Below are 23,572 nucleotides of genomic sequence, written 5' to 3' on the forward strand. Positions count from 1 at the left end.
TTTAAAACACTGTGAATGCTAAGCATCTGTATTCCTATGACAAAGAAGTGGGGTGTAATCAGCCGAACATAAACTAATCATATTCATGTAGAAAATATACTAATTTGACAGCAAATTTTACCTTATAGTATCTAATTGTTTGAAGAAATATGCATGCATTCATTCCCAAGATGTAAGGGATAAGAGAGCTGCATTTATAATACAAGCAGATTACTTTAAATAGATGTTAGTAGTTATCTGATTTGCCTGTGGACTTTATTTCAGGGTTTATCAAAACATGGGATTGGCGGCTCATTAGTCTTATTTATCTCTCAGTATTTCACGTTGATAATAAGGGACAATTGGATAGCACAAATTTATCATTAAGTGATCTATAACATTTTAATACATTGTTTTTCAGTCCTGGCTGTTAATATTTGTTATATATAAATGTATTTTTCTAAGGTAAAAAGTTCATCACCATGAGAGAATCTTTCTAACTTATCCCATGATGCCCTTTGTGATGTCTGTCTAATGTTTTGGGTTTCGCTTTTCATGGAACCGTCCACATTCTTCCACATCCAAAGCAACAACCTTGAGTCTCTCTTTAAGGCATAAAGGCAGAGGCTGGTAGTGAGTACTTGTATTTCTTCAGTTTGCATACTTAAGCAACATATTTTAATTCTACTAAAGTAATAATACGGGAGTGTATTAGTGAGGAATACATTTAAATCATTTTAGTTATATTTTAACATTTAGTTGGTGTTTAGTAATGTTCTGTTGGTAACAGCACCTCATCTGGTCAAAAAAAGAAACATTCTATTTGTATTAAGAATTACACTGGGATACTCAGAACATAAGTGTTTTTACTTGCTTTTTAAAAATGTATTTATTTATTTATTTTATTGTTTTCTTGTGTAGACTTTGTTTACTTGGTCACTTTGTCACTGAAATAACTGGTTTTCAGTTACTCTACCCACCTCTATAAGGGTTATAAGATATAATGACCACCTGGATGTTCTTAGTCTGTATTCGGGCCCCAGCTAATGATGAAGTTTGCCCATGCTGGCAGCCATCTAGGCTGCCTGTTGTTTGCCCGTATGTTAAATTCCTCCAGTGTTTGATACTTCGGCTGGTCAGTGAGAATAAGCTGTATTCACCCTCCTCTTACTCTGTGGGTCGTCCCAGCTGCAGAGAGGCAAATTCACCCTGATTCACTCTGTTTGCCGCTAGACGCCTCAGTACCTCGGTGTCCAGACATTAATCAAATGGATTTGGTTAATGTTTGAGGCCTTGAATCACAAATGAGTCACATGCAGCACATAGATATGATGTGAAGTACATACATATCGCTCCTCTGTGGATGGCCACTGCTTCACCAGTCCATTTGTTTGCTTTTTTTTTTTTTTTTTTTGCTTATTGCACAGGTGGAGAGGAGTGTGTGGCTTATTCCTGTTTTGAGAATTTCTTCTGTGCATCACTTGTAGATGATCTACACATTAACACAGATCCTTTTACTTGCAAGGTCAAGAGGAATGCTTGGAATAATAACTACAGTTTGCAGCTTTCAAGATGACAAACATTCCTTCATATGTATTAAACAGAATAAATGCATAGCGTACTTGCAAAAAAGTCATATAGTCGAACAAAAATAGTATATGGCATAATATGGGTAGTGTAAATTTATGCTTGATTTGAATTTTAAAAATGAACTGAAATGTGAGTGATGGGAATGATTTGTACACGTGTGTGTTTCAAGAGTAGTCCATAACATTTTTTTTTAAATTATGAGAACATCAAGGATGCATTGTGCTTTATTATTATTATTATTATTATTATTATTATTATTAATATTATTATTTGCACATTCGCCTTTTAAAATGCCTCATATTTGATAGTATGGTTACGACCGACGCGAGTGTGAAACGCGCGCCCGCCCAATTAAGCCTTCACGCTTCCAGGTTAAGGTTATGCTCGTTTATATGATTCAGAGAAGGAAACGTGGTGGGTTGCATTTTCCTGGTCTTTTTATTCTGTAACGTTGAAAATAAGTGGATCTTTCGCGTGCACAACCTTAATCAAAGATGCTTATTGCTGAGATTATTTGTCTGTGTTCAAATGCCTTTTTTCATAATTCAGTTAAAAAACTTGAACCAGTCGTTGAGGATCGGTTTCTCTGAACAGTCCTTTTGCTTTGGGCCATTCACATCTATCTGACCAATCAATGTCCATTCAATTCTCATCCCACTTTTTCAATCGTCCCACAGGACAAATAAAACAGTACGCCCTATCGGTTAATGGAAGAAGGCTGTTTGAAAATCCTTGCGCTCGTTCTCTGCTACCCATCTCGTCCATGCTTGATCTCCTCCACGTCTCCTTTTCTCCGCTTCGGGCACAAGCTTGCCATCTTTAGCGATTTACACTGTTGGAACGACTAAAAATTAGATTACCTGAAGGACATTTTAAAACTAGCCATTGCCGTCAATGAAAAGTGCTTTCTGATGATACGGTATGTATAACTGGATCTTTTTATCCAATCTGTATTCCCGGCGTAATTCGTGCACAAGATGAAGACTGATGCATGAAGTTTTTATTGTACTTAGTTGATAGTTGGCGTTGGTTTATGCTAGTTCGTTTTAGGTGTCTATTGGGTCTTGGTGGGCGAATATTTACTGTTCTATTTAAAATGTTATTTTAGGTGAGAAAGCTGTTGCTAGTACGGCAGTCTTGTCGACAGTACTTTTCATTATTTATTAGCGCTTTTTGTGCAGTTGTAATTCTTTGAATTTAATTATTTTGGTGTTGGTGGTGGAGGTAGTACGTAGGCGGGTAAGTTTAAGATTTAACTTTTGTACCGCTGGTATATCATTGTAATTACCGTGTAACTGATACCTTGAATTTTGTCGCGCTCATACATTCATCAACTGCTGGGGAAAAAAAAAAAAAAAAAAAAAATATATATATATAATATATATATATATATATATATATGTATATATGTTCTTGACATTTTAGGATGAAACCGTTTCCTTATATAGACTCTATAGCTGTCCGAAACAGTCTGCAATCAGATTAATCTGCCTCAGCCATGAACTGCATGCAATTTTACACCATATCCCTTATAATGACATTCATATTTTTATCTAGTAATGTAAAACTTTTAAAACTTTTTCTTTACAATAACAGGAATAATTTACAAATGCTATTCACTAGTGGCATAATGGTTTGCATGCTTTCCACTTGTAATTGAACTCAGTGACACACTCACATGTAACAATATGTGTTTGAATGATCCATCCATTTTATGCATTATCTGTGAGGGCCTATAGAGTTACAATCTTTCCACATATAACGATGTTTCCGTAGCGTGTCTTACTACCATATAGTTGCTTAGGATACTCAGGATGTGTGTTCTGCACACCGGATCCTTATTGAGAGAGACTGCTCTTTAGAATGGTGATACACGTTCTTGGTTCACCCTTCAGAATTACAAAAGCACTTTGTTCAGGCCAGAACCATACCTGAAACTAAGGGATGTGCACTATTGTGCTGTATACATTAACAATTTCAGAGGGTTAATGAATTTTTTAGACATTCACCTGTGAGACAGGCCAGGGGTGGGAACAGACTGGAATTTGAGAGAGAGAAACAGAAATGTACACGCACAGTGAGCCAGACTTCTTGTGTGTCTGTGCCTTCCATGAAGGTGATTCATTTCTACCTGTTAGTGTTTGGCAAGTGAAGTTAGTGAAGCCATTTAAACTGCAATAAACAAAGCTGAGATTTATATGCCATGTTTTTGGCACAGTACAATCTATCCAGATGATAAAGTGAGACTGTCCACTACCTACAGTATTCTTGCACGCACTTATCCTAAGCTAGTCTCTCACATTGTGTGTTATCCAGTCATACCTGGATCCTCTGCAATGAAATCTTACATCGGATCACCTGAACTGAGAAAGTCTGATTGGTAGTGTGTATGGAAGAAAGCACAGGAATATTTACCAGCTTGTCTTCACTCTCTCTTAATTTTGAGCATTAAAAAATACTGACTGCTGTCTTCCCCCTCATTTTTACATGTCTTTGCTGAGGAATAACAGATGGGATTTCTTGACATTTGGACTATCCCTTCCAGGTCATGTCTGACCCCACCTACAGGAAGCACACAGTTTAGGCATATCAGCCATTTCTGTGTTGCATGTATGTGATTGTGTATACACATACATACAGTAGACCTGCAGACTTGTGCAGTCATCGTGTCGCAGAGGATGTAAAAAGGCAGATGTACCCCAATGTGTATTACATAACTCTCTTGTACACTTACTTTCCATCTTTCCTATATCATGATTTGCATCTATGCATCTGACCAGGTGCTGGTTGCCGCATGGTATGAGGTTGAAAGGGGTGGGTGGGCTCCTTGCGAAGTGGGGGAGGAGCCATCATGGTCAGGTTCGTGCCATGAGAGGAGGAAGAGCAGTAGACAAAGCTACATTCCACAGTGATAACAGCGTGCTGGTAAAGGCATGGGCCCGCCGTTTATAAAACCTCATTCTAAACTGCCCAAAGGGAAAAAAAGAACTAGCCATAATATTACACTTGGCATATAAATCTGGTTTATAAATAAAAAAGTGCTGTCACGTGGCCTGGTATAATCGCAGAGCAACGCACTCTGTCTCTCTGTCCTTTCTTTCAGGGTCCCTGCCAATTTCTTCCTTTCCTTCTCGTGCTTATTCCATTCATCTTGACTTGATCCTTCTCCATGTCTCGCAGGAAAGCCTGGCCTCTTCCCGGACCGGTGCCATTTCCCAGAGTCCTTCTGTATTACAGACGCAGGCCATAGTGATGACGCCTGACTAATGCTCCTGAATTTGCAGGACTGCGTCTCCCTCACTCATCCCCGGAGTGAGCGGTCTCACTCATTTTCCGCTAAACTGTGGAAATGTGGTGATGGCTGTAGACCATGCGCTTAGAGCAGTGAGGAAGACTGATTTTCAGGGGACAGAAATGTGGATCAGAGCTGACTGCCCTGATACTCTTAACAATTAACAACCAGTCTTATAAATGCTAGACAGGCAGGGCAGGAGAGACAGAGGAGGCAGTGGCTTCCTAAGAAGAGGAATTGGGCTAAATGGGGGGAGAGCTGGCAGCTTAATTGTAAGGTTAGGTGTTCCCTGCTGAGTCTCCTTCCATTTAGGTTGCCTCCATTTTCTCAGAGGCTTTCTGGAAATTGCCACCGAAAATTAGGAGCGCCTCTCTAATTTCCTCCCAAGCCAAGCATTAAGTCCAAGATTCACCCTGGCGAAGATGTCCAGCACACACCCAGTGATTTTCTGCTGAGCACAGCACTTTCTCTCTTTTCATGTAGTTAATGGCAATCTTCAGCGCTCTCAGACATGCCCCCTCCCTCTGTTTCCGTCCTCTGCTGCCATGGCCTTGTTTGTCCATGTCTTTGTGAAGAGCCCCAGGATGCCATGATGCTCTTCTGTGTCTAAAGGTTTCATGTCAACAGAGTGGATTACTTCTTTGTAGGCCCTGTTGCATACTTACAGGAAAACCACTGCTCTTGGATCTCTGGATCCAAATTCTTATTGTGCCACATCTGTGGTGATGTCCTGTGCTGTAATTCAAAGCAAAAAAAAATATGTAACATTAAGAATTTGTGGTTAAAAAAAAAACAACTTTCATCTTATAACAAGAGCAGTTTGGCAGTAAAAAAAAAATACTGCTGTGGTGGTGGGGTTTTTTTTAACTTTTAAATTGGCGTCTTAAGGTCTCTGAACATTTTAGAGCAGGTAGGCAGCATGGTCAAATGCTAAAGTTGTTACTCAGGCCAGTTCATAAACCTACTTTTAAACATTTATTGAGGAGTGAAGGCCTATATATTTTCTAATGAGCTAAGTGTAGTTTGAGTTGTAGTCTATTGTTGTGAGTTTAGCACCAACCCAAAAGCACAATACACTCAATACACACAAATTTATTTACTTAGGCTTCCTTCTGGATCTCTGCCGATTTCTGTCTGTGATGTATTCAAATTTCTGTTGTCCACGTACATTTAATTCCATCTCTATGGGTGCTATTACACTGTAATATCCCAGACTAGTGGTTTGTCCTTTCCCAGACGCCTTTAATTTCACATCGTGTAAAAATCTCTTTTTTTCTCTCTCTGTGAGAGAGACACTCTAATTACACTATATGGCAATCTTCAATGTAGGTAGTTTTGTGTAAACCTTAAGTAACTGACCTATTTTTGTTAATCAATGCATAGACAAATCTAATAATCCTAAGTATTACTGTACATATTTTTCCCCTAATGCTTGTTGTACTAATATTCAGCCCCACATTGTGAATTATCTACTTAACGCAATAATGGGAACTCTCTGTATTCCCTATAACTACAGAACAAACACATCTGGAAAGTCCACCACTGTTTGACTGTCTACCAATGTCTGACCTGCTTTTTAGGCTTTCCTTACAGCAAGACTGTGTAGTTCATACAGCCCTCACAAAGATCAGTGCAGTGGCTCTAACAGGTGGTCCTTTCTTTTAATTTCTTCCACTTTTCCTTTTAGACTTACGAAATCTGATTAAAAACTTCCCCCAAGTTAGCTGAAATGACTAATAGAAACGGGTGTGTTATGAGAAGAGCACAAAGCAGAGAAGAAAATGTTTGAGTACAGTGTTTTTGGTAGTTAAGAACAGAGTAGCTAGTCTGTTGCATCATCAGAATTCTAAGCACACTCCATAGCTCCTAAAGCCTACCGAGCCCCAGCTCAAGCCAGCTGGAGAGCTTGCAAGGTTGCCAGATCCCCTATTCAGCAATCCTCAATTGCTGAGTCAAAAGTCACATGCACATGTGAAGCCACAATGATGTCTAAGATAAAGATAAGCAAATGCAAAACAAATAAAGATGTGCTGCAACAACAACAAAAAAACTTTTCAGAAATCAAAGCCAGTTCAAACCCTATAAGAAGAGCACTGTTGTGAAAGATTTCTTGAACCAGCATCATTTAATTATTTAGTCCTTGTTCTTTCTTATTCATTTTTACGCTTCTCTAATGGCCAAGTCTCTTAGTAGAGTTGGAATAGATTAATATTCAATTATTTTTGATAATCAAATGAAAGTTAAAGACGTTTTGAGTTGTAGAAGGTGTGCCATAAGAGATGATGCTCATGATTTATCTCCAATCTGGCAACAGCAAAAGGATAAACACACATTTAGCATTCTTTCTCTCCCACTCTCACTCATTCACTAACTTTCTCACTCTCTCAATCACTCTTTTTTTTTTCCTCTTACTTTTTTTCAGGCAATCTTCAGTGAATACTCTGTGCTCTACACTGAGACTAGACAGAATACGGGCAGATAAATGCCTACACAAAAAAATGTTATGTTGTAGTGGCATGTCATTTTGTTGTGCTGTTTTCTTCAGGTGATCACATGCTTCATTTTTTTACCAGCAAAATTTGCCTCCCACACTAAACTGACCTTACAGTACCAGTTAAAATGCTTGACTTTAGCCTTGCTGTTGTCTTCTCCTGCATAACCCCCCAACTCTATCCCCCCCCCCCCCGATTCTCTCCTCAGTTCAGTGATGTTCCTGCATCTACTGCTGTGTGCCATCTGTCCCTTTGTGCTGCCGTCCTCTGCTGTCCCCAGACCAGCACCAGGTGTGTCACCTCCACTTACTGACACTCAGGCCATGATTTATGAGACCTGATACACCAGGCACATGGAGGCCTATCTGTATTTTGCTACTGTGCCTCCCCAGACACTGTTCTATAAGTTTTGGTCTCCTACTGTGTGAAGGTAACAAGCCCAAGGGCAGAACTGTGAAGTCTAATCTGTCAGTGGGTTATTTTCAGGACTCAAACTCTTACTGTAACTATGCACCACCTGAAGTGGGCTTCAAGTTTGAACTGTCAGCAAGAAAGAACATTTTCTCTCCCCATGGACACTAACATGCTAGCTTTCCACCAGATGAATGTTCTGTTGTTATGCACCCCTCACTCACATTGTCACATTCTGAGCTGCGTTATGTCCTTTCCTCAGATGATTCCAGGCTCTTCCAGGTCACCATTCCCAACAGCCCCCCTGTGTCGGCCGTGCTTGGAGGCTCCCTGATTCTGCCATGCTTCGTGTCATCAGGCCGCCACGCTATGTTCTCCTTGGCACGAGTGAAGTGGAGCAAGCTCTCCTCAGACCGAGAGACTGAGATCCTGGTGGCTCAAGGGGAAAGGATGAAGGTCAGCGAACTTTATAAGGGACGTGCCTCACTGCCCGGTTATGCCTCTTCCTCGGCTGAACTCACTCTCCAGCTGGACGGCCTGAGGCACAACGACACAGGCTTCTACCGCTGTGAGGTCCAGAACGGCTTGGAGGATGCTCACGCCCTGGCACAGATCAAAGTCAAAGGTCATTGTCCTGTTGTCAGCATAAAACCCTAAAACTAAAATACTCATGTTCGGTGCCTTCAATAATTTTATGGATATGATTATTGGTGTAACAATCAGTAATGCATGTGGTGATCTTTTTGGTGGTTCGTTATAGAATTAGAAGGCTTTGTTGCTGCTGTTTGTAATGAGTGGTACTGCATATGCCATAGCTGTTGCTATAAATTGTACTGCTAATGGTTATAAGAGTCCAACTGGTACCTTTACAAAGCCATATGGGTACTGAAGTACTGAATGTCCTCAGGTGTGGTGTTCCACTATCGACATGCCTCCAGCCGCTATGCTTTCTCTTTTGATGAGGCCAAGGATGCATGTGAGGATATCGGGGCTCAGATTGCCACCCCAGAGCAACTTCTGGCTGCGTACCACAGTGGCTATGAGCAGTGTGATGCTGGCTGGTTAGCAGATGGCTCCGTCAGGTGTGTGGATTACTGGATAACTAGTCCTAAAAACTGTTCTTATTAGCTCTGCCCATTTTTAATAGGTGGATAAGTGATATCTTCATCACTTTTATTTATATGATAAGCAGCAAGCTGTTTTAGCAATGAGCTGTTTTGTATATGCTATGAACAGTACATCTTATTATTTATAACCTTTGTAGTGTTTGGGTAGCAGTGTTTAAATAAGAATGTAACATTTGGTTTTAAATTATTTTAATAAATATTAAATACCCTATTTCAGGTATCCTATCCATATGCCTCGGGAGGGCTGTTTTGGAGACATGGATGGCTTACCAGGCATCCGAAACTATGGCATGATGGATCAAAATGAGCTTTTTGATGTGTATTGCTACATAGAGAACATTCATGGTAGGCAGTGTTATTTATTTAACATCTATATAGCAATTAACAGTCATACTATTTATACTTAATTGATTTTCGACCAAATATTCAATTCAGGTGAGGTATTCCACGGGTCCAGTCCCGAGCGCTTCACATTGCCTGAGGCTAAGACGTACTGTGAGCAGCAGGGTGCAGAGTTGGCCACCACCAGCCAGCTCTATGCTGCATGGAATGATGGCCTTAACCACTGCAACCCAGGCTGGCTGGCTGACGGCAGCGTACGCTATCCCATCGTCACCCCACGGGAGCGATGTGGGGGCTCTGAGGCTGGCGTCAAGACAGTCTACCGCTTCAGCAACCAGACAGGCTTCCCTGATCCTCACATTCGTCACGACGCCTACTGCTTCAGGGGTAACTGGCATCTGTTGGGCATCTTTAATGTAAACTCATACGCATTGCCAATAAGGCTGCCCAGTAGTTATTGTTTGAAATTTTTTTGTCCACAGGAAACCTCAATTTTCAAACAGTGCCTCCTGTTCGTTACTTACCCACAGAGCAAGAGGAGGACAGGCAGGGCATCGTGACCTTAGCTGAGCCTGAGGAGTTGTTCAGTCTGGGATATATGACTCAGCACACAGTGAACGAGGCTCAGGGGGCTGTTGAGACCTTACCACTCTCCAGCGAACAGACACCTGTGGAGCCAAATGAACATGACCCTACACCATCTCCACATAGTGACATTTATGCAACCATCATCAATGAGAAAGTTCTCACCACCTCAGCAACATATGGATGGGAACCTGAGTCAACTCAGGACTCATGGAAAGAAGTGCTCACTAGCCACATTGGTTTTGAATTTGTGCCAAAGATACACCTCGAGCCCAGTCCCAAACAGAGTGAGCAAGTAGAAAATCCAGATGCAGAGATTGGCACAACACATTATGAAAAGAAAATTCACAATCATAAACACTATCAGCCTATGCCAGACACTAACCTTGAAGCAGGCGAGCGAGTGGAATATGAAACATATACAGAGGGCAAACCAGCAACTAAAACCGACAGCTTGGGGCCACCCTCTGAGGTTCGTGAGGTTGGAGGATCCAAACATTTCCAACCTATGCCTGAGACTAACCTGGATGATGAAGATGGAAGCCATGTGGATGAATTTGAGACTATAGCAGAAATGCATGCAGGAAATGCCACTCTTCCAATGATATCAAAAGAAAGTCTGAACAGTGTGGCTCGAACCACCACTTCAGGAACCTCTGAGGGATCAGGAGGGGACATGACCTCACCAGCTACAGAAAAGCCTGCACCCTTTACCACCCTGACTCAAGATTCATATGATTATACTTTATATGAAACCACCACTAGGAGTTATTCACTGACAGATCTCATTCAGCCTACACTGAGTAAGCTTTTATAATCTTTCCCCTTTTCAGTTTGTGATCAGTGGAAATGTGAAATGGAACATCATATAATGGTAAATTAAGTGAAACTTGCATCAGTATACTCATGTTGGTTTAAAAAACAAATGTGTGCTGGATTATTCATGATATTCAGAATTTCTTTTTAAATTATTCTTTGTTTGGTTGAAATTGATTGTCTTAAATCATGTGAATTGAGTGTATTTAAAATTATAACTAAATATTTGTTTAACTCTGTAACAGGTTTAGGGCTCAGCCATGAGGAGGTTGGCCTGAAAAAAATTTCTGGTGCTGTGGACAGAGTTGGGCACGAAGAAGGACATACTTCAGCCCCAACCATAATGTTGTCTCTCAGTTCAGATGGTACTGAGAGTGTTCATGACTCAGCTGTGACTATAACCCCTCTACTCCAAGGAGAAAATCAAGTATCTACTGCTGGTCCAGAGTTCATTGATGGTTCTGGAGACCATGATGATGACCTTTTAGCGACCCTCTTGACCACACCTGTGCTACACCTGATGGGCACATCAGTTACTCAGAAGACATTGGAGGTGGAAGTAAGTTCCCCTCGCAAGGTGGAAAGTCCTGTACCGGAGAGTAGCACTCCAGAGATTGGTACTATGTCCAACTACAGCTTTGTGGAGGAAGAGGTGGAGCAGGTGGAGCAGAAGGAGCTTGGACAAGCACCTGATGTCCTCTCCACAGTGACAACTCTGTCCAGTGAGGCTGATGCAGCTTCCAATCAAAACAGCAGCAGCAGCAGTAGCCATGAGGGAGACTCTTTAGGAGAGGAAGAGGCTTCTGGAGGAGGCTCTTCAGTCACAGAGTACCCCGACCTTCCCTATCCCACCCCCACATCCAGCTTATCCTTCAACGCCACAGAGCTGCTGATTCTGAATGCAACAGATGCTAATGACACTCAGAGTGATTCCAACACCACTCTTTCTATAGTGGAGGTCATGCTGCTCTCAGGTACGACACTGATGCCCAGCTCAAACACTCTGGCACCTCGCACCCCACCGCAGGAGTTCAGGGCAGATGTGGTTATCAGTGGGGATGACACGCTCATCACAGACAGCACCGACTCCTCCACTGAATCAGACGCCACCACAGCTCCGTCTGCAGAGTTGATGGAAAGCCAGAGGTCTTCCATCACTGTGGCAAGAGATAACGAAGAAGATGAGGACTATGATGTGACGAAAACGGCCGATTCTGAGAACGGCCAGGATGAGGATGAAATGCCCACCCCAACACAGCCTCTGGCTCCACCCACCACTGCAGCACAGCTGGTCAGAACTGGCATTTCAGGTATCAAAATTAGAAGCAATCCCTTATGATTGGAATATTTTTTATTTTCTGTTGTGACATAGTTTAATTAAAATTAGTTTCTGTTTTATTTAAATTTGATGGTTTCAGAATTGTGTCTGCTTCTTTATAATATTAATTTTGTTATAATATTTTAATTTTGGTATAATGCCTAATTTTTTCTATATGTTACTTTCAACAAACTATACTGTGGTATAATATCACAAAAATACATGTTTGAGACCATTTGAACTGTTTAATGCACTTAAAGAAACAAGCTGGTTTACACTGGATGCCTGATTTAAGCAAACTTGCCTTAGTCCTTAGTTTAAAAAAGAGAATTTTCTCCATTAGAGCTACAGAAGCACTTTTCTTGCATAGCTAATGAAGGAGCTCTGTCCAAAATGTCCTGTTTTTTACAAACCTTGTATACTACACTGCAATGACATGTTACAATTCTTAGACAGACAGACAGTTCCTCCTGCTATATAATGTCCCCACCTAGTGGTCAGCCACCAATATCACCTGGTTATGTGCTGAGATCGTCTGCGCTTGCACTTTACATACACATTTTAAACCAGTGGAACCTCAGCTGGCAGAACTGGTCGGTTCACCAGTGGGAACTGTGTGTTTTAGACAGCTGTGTGGAGAATCCATGTGCAAATGGAGGCACATGTGTAGACATCAGAACCGGTGTCAAATGCCTTTGCTTGCCAACTTATGGAGGCGAATTCTGCCAAAATGGTAAGAATTCTCTGCATGAGATCCCTGCATGAGATCAAAACCTAAATGGATAGTGTTCTATATGTGAGGTTTTGGATTCTGACCTTTACTGTTAATGAGTGCTTCTTCCTGTATTGTCCTCTTCAGATCTGGAACAGTGTGAACCAGGCTGGGAAAAGTTCCAGGGCAACTGTTATAAGCACTTTTCAAAACGCCAGAGCTGGGAGGCAGCGGAGCAACACTGTCGGATGTGTGCTGCTCATCTGGTCTCTGTGATGTCCCCCGAAGAGCAGCATTTCCTCAACGGTATGTCTAAACAGGTCTTCACAGAAGCTGCTTTGTGCACCTGATCTAAAACTGCTTTTTGCTTGATAAGTGGAAGTTTTGCAGAACTCACCCAAGGGGTTTCAGTGTGACAAAACAGGACTCACCAACTGTTGTTCCATTACACTGGTGTGCATGCAGTGAAAAACATGCAAAAGTACATAACGTGCAAACATTTCAGTCGATGTTGGACTTTTCTCAGTGCAACAGAGCAATACATCGTCACCATATATGTAGTTCACTAGATAGGTGTATCAGTGGCTTGATTGAGCAGCCATAAAGGTTAACAGATGATTTCAGACACATTTAAAATATTATGAATCCATAGCTCCTACACAGTCTCATAACTGATATTCACACAAACAAATGTTAAGTTTTACTTTGAGAGTGAGACACACTAATGTAAATACCTAATAAAATTATATCACAGAAAACAAGTAATATCTAATTTATCATTCAAACCACTAGGGTGTAGTGTTATAAGGTATCTACATTCACACTGAAGTCAGATTAGATCCATGTTGCCCCCACAATGGTTAAGGAGCAAAATGTCATTGCCATTGAATGCCAAATTCCAAACTGAATGATTGCCATCTGAATAGGATAAGCTTGGTGGATGGCACTTTTATGTTCATTAATTTTACATTTAAATTAGATACCATGTGTTAAATACAAGCAAAAAGGTAGATACCAGTGCTGTAGTTGCATTTTATAGGTTTTTTGATTCTATACTTTGACCTTTTTGTTGACAAGGCTTACAGAAGTGATGCCCTTTTTGTGATTACAACATGTAGCACAATTTTGGCAAGGAAAGTAACCCACGGCATCCTGGTGGGTGACATTTCCTGTGCACGTCTGCGTGTACCAGTGTGTCGCTCAGGTCACTAATGCCTGCAATGTGTAGACCTGTGTGTGTGCTGGTACTCAGGCATGAATCTGAATCTAACTCACATGCAGGTTTCTTTCCACAGATAAATACAGGGAGTACCAGTGGACTGGCCTCAATGACAGGACCATTGAGGGTGACTTCCGCTGGTCTGATGGCAACCCACTGGTAAGCTTTGTAGAGGCCCTCGCATTACTGAAATGTGATGATTCCCCCTGGCCCATCTTACAGAGCCCTCTGGTCTATGTTGTTAATGGCAAACCAGTGTGGTGTGCTGGGATAGGAACAGAAATAATGACTCTCAGTGTTCCTAAACTGTTCTTTCCTAAAGACTCTAGTACACCCCCAACACAACAACAAATAACACATTTCTCAAGGAATTAAGTATGGTGCTAAGATTATGTTCCTTTAAGCCAAATCAAAGAGTTTTTTAAAATTCACACTGCATGTTTGTCTCCTCAGTTTGCAGCAATTTGATTATTTTACAAGAACGTTCTTTTGCTGGAACGTGCAAGTGTTGAGGCCTGTTCTTTTTGATGACTGCTTTCTTTGGTATGTGTAGTACTGAACTGTATTTATACAACCAAAAACCACTGGGCCAACCTCTTTCTTCAGCAGTGTACTATTTCCAAAGCATGCACAAAAAACTAAAGTATACAGCAGACAAATTTACAGTATACAGACATACACTCCCGTTATTTCATTAGAAACACTTTGAGGGAGTTTCTTACAGCTAATGGCGCATTGATTTCTGTTCAGAATTTGTGGACTTACAGTGATTGTGTAAAAACCACAGTGACACTGCTATGTTTGACAACCTTTTACCAGTTCAACCCTCACCCATGCCCTACTATGCCAGTGTTAGCACTGTGTTGTGAATGATCTGCCACCAAAATGATGTCAGAAACTGAGCAGTTATTAACGGCATTGCGAGAACCAGTTACACATTCCTATCAGTACAATATAACTGCACAAGCAGAAAATGCACCTATAAGATGAAGAAAAAAGTGACCAGTGAGTGTAAGTATGAGATGTCAGAGGTGTTTCTAATAAAGCGATTGGTGAGTGTATGCTAAAAGGAAAGATGAAAGTAAGAGCTTAGTGACATCAGTGACCTCTACGCATGTCAGTATGGACAACAAATAATGTGCATATACACTTTGTGCTTCTTGCCTTTCTCCCTGTGTGGGAGAGAAAACTGTTTGTGACCGTAATGGGCATGTGTCATAGTGAGGGTATGGGATCTGTTGTGGCAACAGTGCTTGTAGGGCTGGTCAGTCTGTGGGCAGGTAACTACCATTTTCACCTTTAAAAAATACTCTGTTATGATGTCCTAAGTACTACCCTGAGGCTACTCAAATGTTCAAGCATGCAACACAACTGTGTATGCACTCTCTTTTTGTCATGTAGATGTTATAGACACCAATGCTTAGAAACTATTTAGGCCCAGAGGTCACAATAAAAGGTCCAGCAATATGTTTAGGTGTCAGCACATTTCAATCAACCAATAGACACTACTGGGCTTTAAATATGAAGTAGACACCTCAGACATTTTCTTCCAAGAGGCATTAAGGGAAGCACCTTAAAACGTGTCTCATCACTGTTCAGTTCAGAATCCTTTTGTTTTATCTATAAATTTGCACAAATATCTCCACAATGTAAGAAGGCAGGGTCAGATACTCTCCAGGAATAATAATGCCAGACAAAATGCAGGAAGTTCCCCAGATCAATGCGACTAAAGTGTAGAATCATCTTTTTTGGTTTGAATGCTTTTACCATTTCGTTTGAACTTGGATTTTGTACATTTAATATAATACCCATGACAACAAAAGAAGAAACAGGATCTAAATACCTCACAATAATGATGTTCTCCTCCCTCTCTCTTCCTATGTCCATCTTCCTTCCTCTCTCCTCCTTTCTGTCTTTCTCTCTCTTACTCAGCTGTATGAGAACTGGTGTCGTGGACAGCCTGATAGTTATTTCCTGTCTGGAGAAGACTGTGTGGTGATGGTGTGGCATGACCAGGGGCGCTGGAGTGATGTCCCCTGTAACTACCATCTGCCCTACACCTGCAAGAAGGGCATTGGTGAGTCTGCCACCTAGTGGTTGTATACATGTAACCTTATTTAAAGGGTTATGTTTCTTCATATAATTGGAGAAACGAACAAAGTTCTAGTCGTCTAAGTATTTATGGTCATAGCAAGGTTACACATGCTGGTTTTGACAATATTTATTTGACTAAATACCTAAAAATTAAATATGTAAAATACTCACGGTGTTGGTGGTAAGGCTTAACACAGTCCTCTGTTGTTGTTTATTTATGTGTGCCCAATCACGCTGCCCCCTCTTCCTTAGTTTTCTGTGGCCAGCCCCCGGTTGTGTTGAACGCTCTGCTGTTTGGTCGTCAGCGGCAGCGATATGAGAGCAGTGCTCAGGTGCGTTACCATTGCCAGGATGGCTTCATTCAGAGGCACAACCCCATCGTCCGGTGCCAAAGCAATGGGCAGTGGGAGGAGCCACAGATCACCTGCACGCCAAGTAAGAAGGACTTCCACTGATGTTACCATGTTTTAGCCACTAGGGACAAGATATTGTATATAGGTAATTGAGAGGTTGCTGGTAACTCTAGTAATGATAAAATACTCAGATGATGCATATCAATGCTTGTCAAGGCTGTAAAATGCACCTTCTTAGTGCAGAAATGACCATCCTATTTTAGGATGCTTTCCTATTTCAGATGCAATTTTGTGGACACAAATGTAACTTAGATCAATATGAGGGCATGGTCATATGCAGTTTGTATTTGACAGAACCGAATGAGTCAAATGGAGAATCCATCACACTACCCACTGCTCAGAACCAAGAAGTATTCATAGAAGACACAGCAACAGAAAAGGCCAAAACACAGTGGTGAAGACTTAATACCAATTAGTGTTTCATCATTTTCTCTTCTGTTTTTTTACCTTTCATTCAAGAGACTTCCACCAAGCATGCTTACAGCAGCATTTTAGAATAAGAGCCATCTGCACATCACCCTTGCAACCATCTACTCCTTTTATCAGTTTCTTTCTTTGTAGAATATGACACTGAATTACCTATTTTGTAATTCTATGACCCGTAATTCAAAAAGCGCTAAAGTAAGTAAATGTAGAACAACACAGTTCCAACACAATGGCAGCATATGTGGAAGCACAAGTGAAAAATCAAAACATAATGGAACAAATACCTTTTAACCTCAGCTGGTCTGAATTGAACTGATGCCACTGTTTCATAATGACTTAATTTCATCCCATCAAAATCTTAGTGCCATTATGTTTCTCAGTAGGCAGATTATGATAGCTAAACAACGGGTGTACCAAGGTGAACCAGGCTTGAAGAACAACATGCATAATTCAAATAAATAATATAAATATAAAATTATATACTATATAAAAAAATGTTTCCACCAAGTAAAATGTAAAAAAAAAATAAAAATAAATGTAAAAACCAAAACACATCAAGCGTCACGATCACAGACAGATTTGTTCACTTGTCCCTGGCCTTTCTAGCCTTGATAAACATCATATGTTGCCCAGAAGAATCTATGGAAGATAAAAAGGGATTAAAAGATCAAGTCTTGGCTCACCAGGCTTAAGCCTGACTGTGGAAATTAGGTTTTTAATGCTCACCAGCAGCTGTCATTCACGCCTTTGTGCACAGTAAAACTTGTGCCTCTCAGCCATGCATTGTAAGAGCAGTCTAGGCTCAAGATCAGGAACTTTCGCTTCAGTACACAGCCAGCTAAATCTCTGACTAGGAGTAGCTGAATCAGGATCCCATCTGCCCAGCTCTGTGAATAGTACCAGGTAGCATTGTTTCACTGTACTCTTTTTCCATTCCATTTTTTACAGGATCAAAAACTGGCCTGATAGTTTCAGCAGTTCCGTATTAGAGCTTTAGGCCAACAATGAAAATTCTCCATAAATATTTAGCCAGGAGGTCTAATTGTTGGATTAATTGGTGCCTGGCTGTGAAACACAAGCTTTACTTTTCCATTTCAATTTGGTGCTTACTTTTTTCAGGTCTGTAACTTGCTCTGGGAAATAGTTCTTACCAGAATTCCTTACTTTCTATGTAATAATGATGGTTTTACTGACCTATATCCTGAATTTATTGCTTTATTCCTCATTTTATTGACATCAAATTCTTTTTGGTTCAGCATACAGATGTTTTGTCCCATGCTAACAGAAATTGATATTTTAATTATTTAATTGTTCCTCGTAGGTTTGTTTGAGAGCGTGATTTAAATCTAATTGTAATTTTTAAAACATTTCCATCCAGATTCTAACACATTCATAAGATGGCAAAAATGTACACATTGTTCCATCCACTGGCATCAGTATCTATCAAATAAAGTGGAATTCAGAACAACAAAACATTGTTCTTAACCTTTAATTGGCTGTAAAATGTGTGAATGAATGTGTCTTTGATGTACTAAACAGTTTCTAGGTCTGTCATTGCAATTTGCACTTTACTGATTTTGTAAACAGGTCTTTTCATGGTAATTTATTTTGTGGCTTGAATTTTTCCCTACCCTTTTTAGAAACAGTTTGGATGCAACAGAAGTCAGACTAAGACAGAATAAGTCAAATAAAAAGGTAGCCCACAGAACTACATTACAGATACTTTTATTCGTCTTTTATTCATCATACAATATTTTGTTGTTTCAGTGTTGGGGGGGGGGAAATCAAGCCTTAAGGTGCCATCTGGTATATGGTGCAATACTGCTGCAACATGTAGGATGCTGTATTTGTTCTGGGGTTTCATCAAAAATAATAAAACAAGTCTTTTACTAACAGTATCCAATGATATTGGGTTTTTTCTTAACAGAGTACATTTACTTATGTGAGACCCACCTGTTGAATTTATAATAGTACACATATACAATATTGTGTTTAATGCGCATACATACAATTTAATCCATATAGAAGACTCAGCGGTTTGGTAATGATTCACAAACAAAGCTGGTTAAGATGCAAGAATGTGTGCTATAGTATATGCTGTTTGAGTATTTTAGAGTGGACAATAAATTATGCATTAATTCAAGTTACCACATACTCTGACTTCATCTGGATAGTAGCATACACTAATTTATTTGGTTATAGATTTTTCATATATTATGAGGCTTCTCAGCCAATATGCCCAACACGATGAATTTGATCTTGTTGGAGCAAATTATTAATATAGTTACTACAGGAATGCCAGGAATCACTGGACAAATAAATACAGATCTACAGAACAGGGTACATCACTGTGAATCCCAACAAGAAGAATCCTCAAATACTCAAAAGTGATTTAAACCAAAAAAAATCTCACAACACTCCTTAGGACAATATACACGTAGATATGTCCCAAACAAGGATCTCTCTGGTGAACCCATGTTAAAATATTGTATTGGCCTGGTTTAATAAAATAAAAGACAAAAAGAAATCTTCTGATATCACACTGATGATGTCATAACGGTACTGTGTTGAAACTCCCAGTGTTCAATGCACAGATAAGCATTTCTAACAAGCCGAAGCATGTCCAAACATTATCTGATATTCCTGCAAACACAGATGTTAATTCTAGAAAACCATTCAACAGTTCCACCTTTCGCTGGTTGTTTGGGAAACTGTAACAGTGATGCCTGCACTTTATCTTGTTCACATCGAGATTACCAGTAGCAGTAAAGCCTTAGCAATGTGCCTTGTGCAGATGCGTACTCGCTGCAGGGGCAATCTACCTGTAGCAATACGCCCCATAGAGACGCTGGCTTTGGCTGGGGAATCCAAAGCTGACTACCCCTGCTTGGGGGATTCCTCCACAGTGCTCCCTGGGGGTGGTGATGGGGAAGCGCACACTGGTGTCCTGCAGCCAGCCTCCATTGCATTGGTCCAGCCCCTGGAACTTCCAGGCTGAGTAGAGCTGTCCCACAAGGGCCAGAACTGCCCCTCTCTCTTGACAGGCATGTGCAGCCTCTGAAAAACTCAGTGGCCCAGAGATGTAGAACACAGAACCTGTAGTTAAGTATCAAACACAGCAGAGTTACACACAGAGCAGAAGAGCCCCACATTGCTCTACTCGCATCAGTTCTAAAACTATTCAAAAGAAGCAAAGGCAGTGAAGCATTCATAAAAATTGAATGGTAAAATTGAATGGTTAATAAACTGTGCATGTTTTAAACAGAAATATGGTGGGTAACCTACTATATGCAATTAAATTACTTTTTGAATAACTTGTGCTATTCAGATATTAAAATGACTTGATATAATATGCTATAATTGGAAAATGGAAAATCAACAAAGTGGTTTCTGTTACTGGCAAGCCAGCTGTTTCCATCACAGCATTCTAATGATATTTATAGCTGCCAATATCACAAGAACATGGTAGGAAGTCAAATGTCAATGCAGTAATGCCATCTTTCTCTCTAACAGGCTCTCTCCTGTGCGCTTAAACACAGCAGCATTTTGTGTTTATCTTCTTTAGTCCATTTATCCAGCCCACCATCCAGCACATGTTCTTTCCCACTTTAGCCAAAATCATAACATGTTAACATGGCTATTAATCCATGGCAGCTATTCCCTGTGATTACCTGTAAAGCTACAGTCACTAAGATTATTTTTTGTTAAAGGAGCAAATGCCAATTAACAAATCTGGTTAAAAACATAGTCTGACAACAGAGTGGGAGAGGGTCGCAAGTGCTGAAAAGGAGTTTTTATTCTCCATAGCAGAGTAAAGGAACTGACAAAGAGCACAGTGGCAATCTGGCTAAGTATAACAAAAAAATATATAATCGTGGGTGGTAAGACTTGGGGCAGTGAGATGCAGCAGAGTAGCAACCATCCTCAGGGCATCTTACTGAGTGCAGTAGGCGAGAAACATTGGTTGAGAGTGGGGCAGGTGCTATGTGTGTGTGGCAGTGAGCATGTCCCTCGGGCAGGGTGCCTGGTGCACCATGATACATAGCAAAGTTTAAAACCGCTAACACATAGGACACTTGTTAGCCGCTAAAGACACTAAGGACCTGTGTCCATCACATATTGTTCTGACCCTTAGAGGTAGACGTGAAGCAGAAGGCATCATAATGATCCTTGGTCCTGTGCTGGGCTCTGTAGCTGCGAATCCCTGGAGGAAGATTTGCCCCACAGGCTGGCCGCGGGTGCAGGATTGGGTAATGGACAGTCCCATCATTTAGCCATCCAGCATTACACCAGTCCAGACCTTCTGTCCATGCTACACATGGAATAAGCAATAGAAAAATATAACTATAGAAATCTCCCTAAAAGTGCAACTATAGAAGTCTCCCTAAATATTACTTCACCGTCTAACAACTTGTGAAGTAACAACTTACCATACAGTAAGTGTATAAAAATAGCAAGTGTTGTACCTTGAATATGAAAGACTAAAATAAAGAAAAATAAAACAGAGGCTTACTACTTCTTGTCACACCCCTCCCTTGATAGTCAGTTGTGTGATACATGCTTCCCTCTTTAGTGTCATTGTTAACATATTTAAGCCTTTGTGTGTTATTCATACCTTGCCGGTGTTTAATCCGTGCATGCTGCCCTGTTGTGTTTCGAGTTTGTTTTGTCACTTGCCACATATTGTCCTGTTTTCAAAACACCAACCGTAAGCCAAGAAGGGAAGGAAGTGTCATAGCCACTCCAACCCAACCCGCATGGATGGATCTTGTTGGGTATGCTCCCTGATGGTGCAGGGGTAGAGTTCTACTGGAAAATGTTTTCGGGTGCCTGGTGGTCCAATGTTGGACTCTGCAGGGTCATACCTGCTACCCCTGGACTACTGGGATGGTTACGAGAAATAGGGTAAGGACTATGATGACCTTGAAAGCCTCAGGTCAGAAGCGGAGTCCAGCCACTCTAAGGACCCTTCCATGGAGGTTGAGGAGGCCCTCCATGAAGATCCTACTTCCAGATCAGAAACGATGTCAGGGAACTCTGATAGCAACGAACCCCGAGCCCCAAGGCTCCACCCAGAGTACGCTGTTCTAGAGCCCGCGATCTTCCCCTTGTGCCCTCCAAAAAGGCTCTGTCATCATCGCCAAATTCACTAAGATACAATCCCTCACCTAGTGCGTATGACCCCAGAGCCCGTGTGCCTGCTTGTCAGCCCAGACTGGGAGAGATGGAAGCCCCGCCAGCACCTGACTCCAAGGTGGGCGCCTCATCTAATGGGCTCCCCAGCACATCTGCCAAGGAGGCGAAGACGCTGTCATCACATAAGCCGTTGATGAGCGCCTCCTCCTGGACTCACTGGGCCTCGCCACAACCAGCGACCGGAGGACTCGCCGGACTCCTTCCCACTCTTTTATATGGTTCTGTCCTATATGTACCTGTTCTTGTCACTGTCCCTGTTCCCGTTATGGTTATCTTGTCGGCCCCTTGGTCTCCTTTTGTGTCTGTTCCCTGTGCCTGTCATCATAGATTTGGTCCCCATCGACACCCCCTTTGTCCTGTCTGTGCTAGCATGTGCTGTGTGTGTTGTTGTGTGTGTGTGTCTGTGTCTGTGGCCACGCTCCTCCCTTGTTAGTTGGTTGTGTGTTACACCTGTCCTTCGTTAGAGTCTTTGTTAACATGTATATTTAAGTCCTTGTGTGTTAGTCATTCCTTGTTGGTGTTTAAACCATGCACGCTTATTTTCAGCTGGCCTGTTGTTTCTTTGCACGTACCGCATATTGTCCTGTTTTTGCTCTGTGTTGCTGTTCATGTTTTGGTTTTGGTTTTGTTACGTGTTGAATAAACTTCTGTGTCTGCATCAGCATGGCTCATTTCTGCATTCTGCTTCGCCTCCCAAAGTCACATTTATTATTTCTTACCTCTGTAGAGCTGTCTGTATGTTGCCAGTGTGCTGTCCTGCCCTGTACAAGCGTCTTTGGCATCCAAGAAGGTAAACCTGTACCGACCACGGCTGCTTTGATAGGGAAACACAACCCCTGAAATATATGCAGTTACACCAGAATATTAAAGATTATTAGTGTTAATGATTTCAAAAGTTGTTTTTCTTTGGACCTTTAAAAGCTTTGTAGCTTATAGATACTTTGGCACTGAAAGAACAGAGGAGCATGTTGAGGACTCCCAGGATGCCATGTGCCTCTCTGCTGACTTTTTTTGTTTTAAATATAATGTTCTTAATGTGTTTTATTAAATTGTGTGTATGTTTGTTCATTGTTTGTTTGCATTCCTTTTTGGTTAAATTAGCATTATATAAATGTGCTACCTCTCTTTGTGTGTCTATGGTTTTACATATCTTCCACCCAAATTCCTATATTCCCTGTTAGTTTGTTTTCCTTTTCTGCTTCTTTCTGATCTTTGCTTTGCAATAAAAGACCTGGTCTTGATCATAAATCGTATTCTCTGGTTCTTTTTCGGCACCAATGCTACATTGGTGTGATGGGGTCAATGAGCTTGAAGATAACAAACTCAAAGGCAGGTGGTGAAGAAGATGTAGCCCAGAGGAAAGGGCTACCAAGTATTATGCCTTCCCTTTCTGAGATGGGTCCAGCCATCCGAGATCGACGTGGCTGACTAGGGAAGAGAGAGACATAGAGAGAGAAAAAGCATGTATCCACTTCCCCTGGTAGAATGTTGAGGGTGCTCAGGAGCCATCCTCCACACAGCTGCAAGCCGTCATCTGGCATCGTGGCTGAATGACACCAC

General features: G+C 41.2%; 2 protein-coding genes across 4 annotated transcripts in view; one reads left to right on the forward strand and one right to left on the reverse strand.

Annotated features, from left to right (window-relative positions):
- bcan (brevican) lies at window positions 1–18,714 on the forward strand. Of its 3 annotated transcripts, none has more exons than XM_027029347.3 (14): window positions 1–2,488; window positions 7,562–7,644; window positions 8,027–8,389; window positions 8,672–8,846; window positions 9,109–9,236; window positions 9,327–9,620; window positions 9,716–10,621; window positions 10,880–11,944; window positions 12,578–12,685; window positions 12,812–12,970; window positions 13,960–14,042; window positions 15,816–15,960; window positions 16,230–16,412; window positions 16,685–18,714. In XM_027029347.3, the coding sequence occupies exons 1-14, from the start codon at window positions 2,481–2,483 to the stop codon at window positions 16,786–16,788; spliced, it is 3,804 nt and encodes a 1,267-aa protein (XP_026885148.2). In that variant the 5' UTR covers window positions 1–2,480; the 3' UTR covers window positions 16,789–18,714. The 3 variants fall into 3 exon arrangements, with proteins under 3 accessions (XP_026885148.2, XP_026885150.2, XP_081552865.1); XM_027029349.3 differs by having other exon boundaries at window positions 9,764–10,621; XM_081696739.1 differs by lacking the exon at window positions 12,578–12,685.
- Window positions 18,526–23,572, reverse strand: part of hapln2 (hyaluronan and proteoglycan link protein 2) — a 10,831-nt gene continuing 5,784 nt past the window's right edge. Inside the window, exons 4-6 of the mRNA XM_027029350.3 lie at window positions 22,732–22,848; window positions 20,946–21,128; window positions 18,526–19,912 (exon numbers count right to left, since the gene is read on the reverse strand). Coding sequence (XP_026885151.2) covers window positions 19,635–19,912; window positions 20,946–21,128; window positions 22,732–22,848 — 578 coding nt within the window. The 3' untranslated portion in view covers window positions 18,526–19,634. The remainder of the gene's footprint in view (window positions 19,913–20,945; window positions 21,129–22,731; window positions 22,849–23,572) is intronic.

Source organism: Electrophorus electricus, chromosome 14, assembly GCF_041902795.1.
Source record: "Electrophorus electricus isolate QZ-2024a chromosome 14, ASM4190279v1, whole genome shotgun sequence".
In the NCBI taxonomy this organism is placed as follows: domain Eukaryota; kingdom Metazoa; phylum Chordata; class Actinopteri; order Gymnotiformes; family Gymnotidae; genus Electrophorus; species Electrophorus electricus.

Coding starts and splice junctions, on each gene's coding strand:
- bcan (XM_027029347.3), top strand. Junction 8,847..9,108: donor TTAGCAGATGGCTCCGTCAG/GTGTGTGGATTA, acceptor ACCCTATTTCAG/GTATCCTATCCATATGCCTC. Junction 9,237..9,326: donor CTACATAGAGAACATTCATG/GTAGGCAGTGTT, acceptor TATTCAATTCAG/GTGAGGTATTCCACGGGTCC.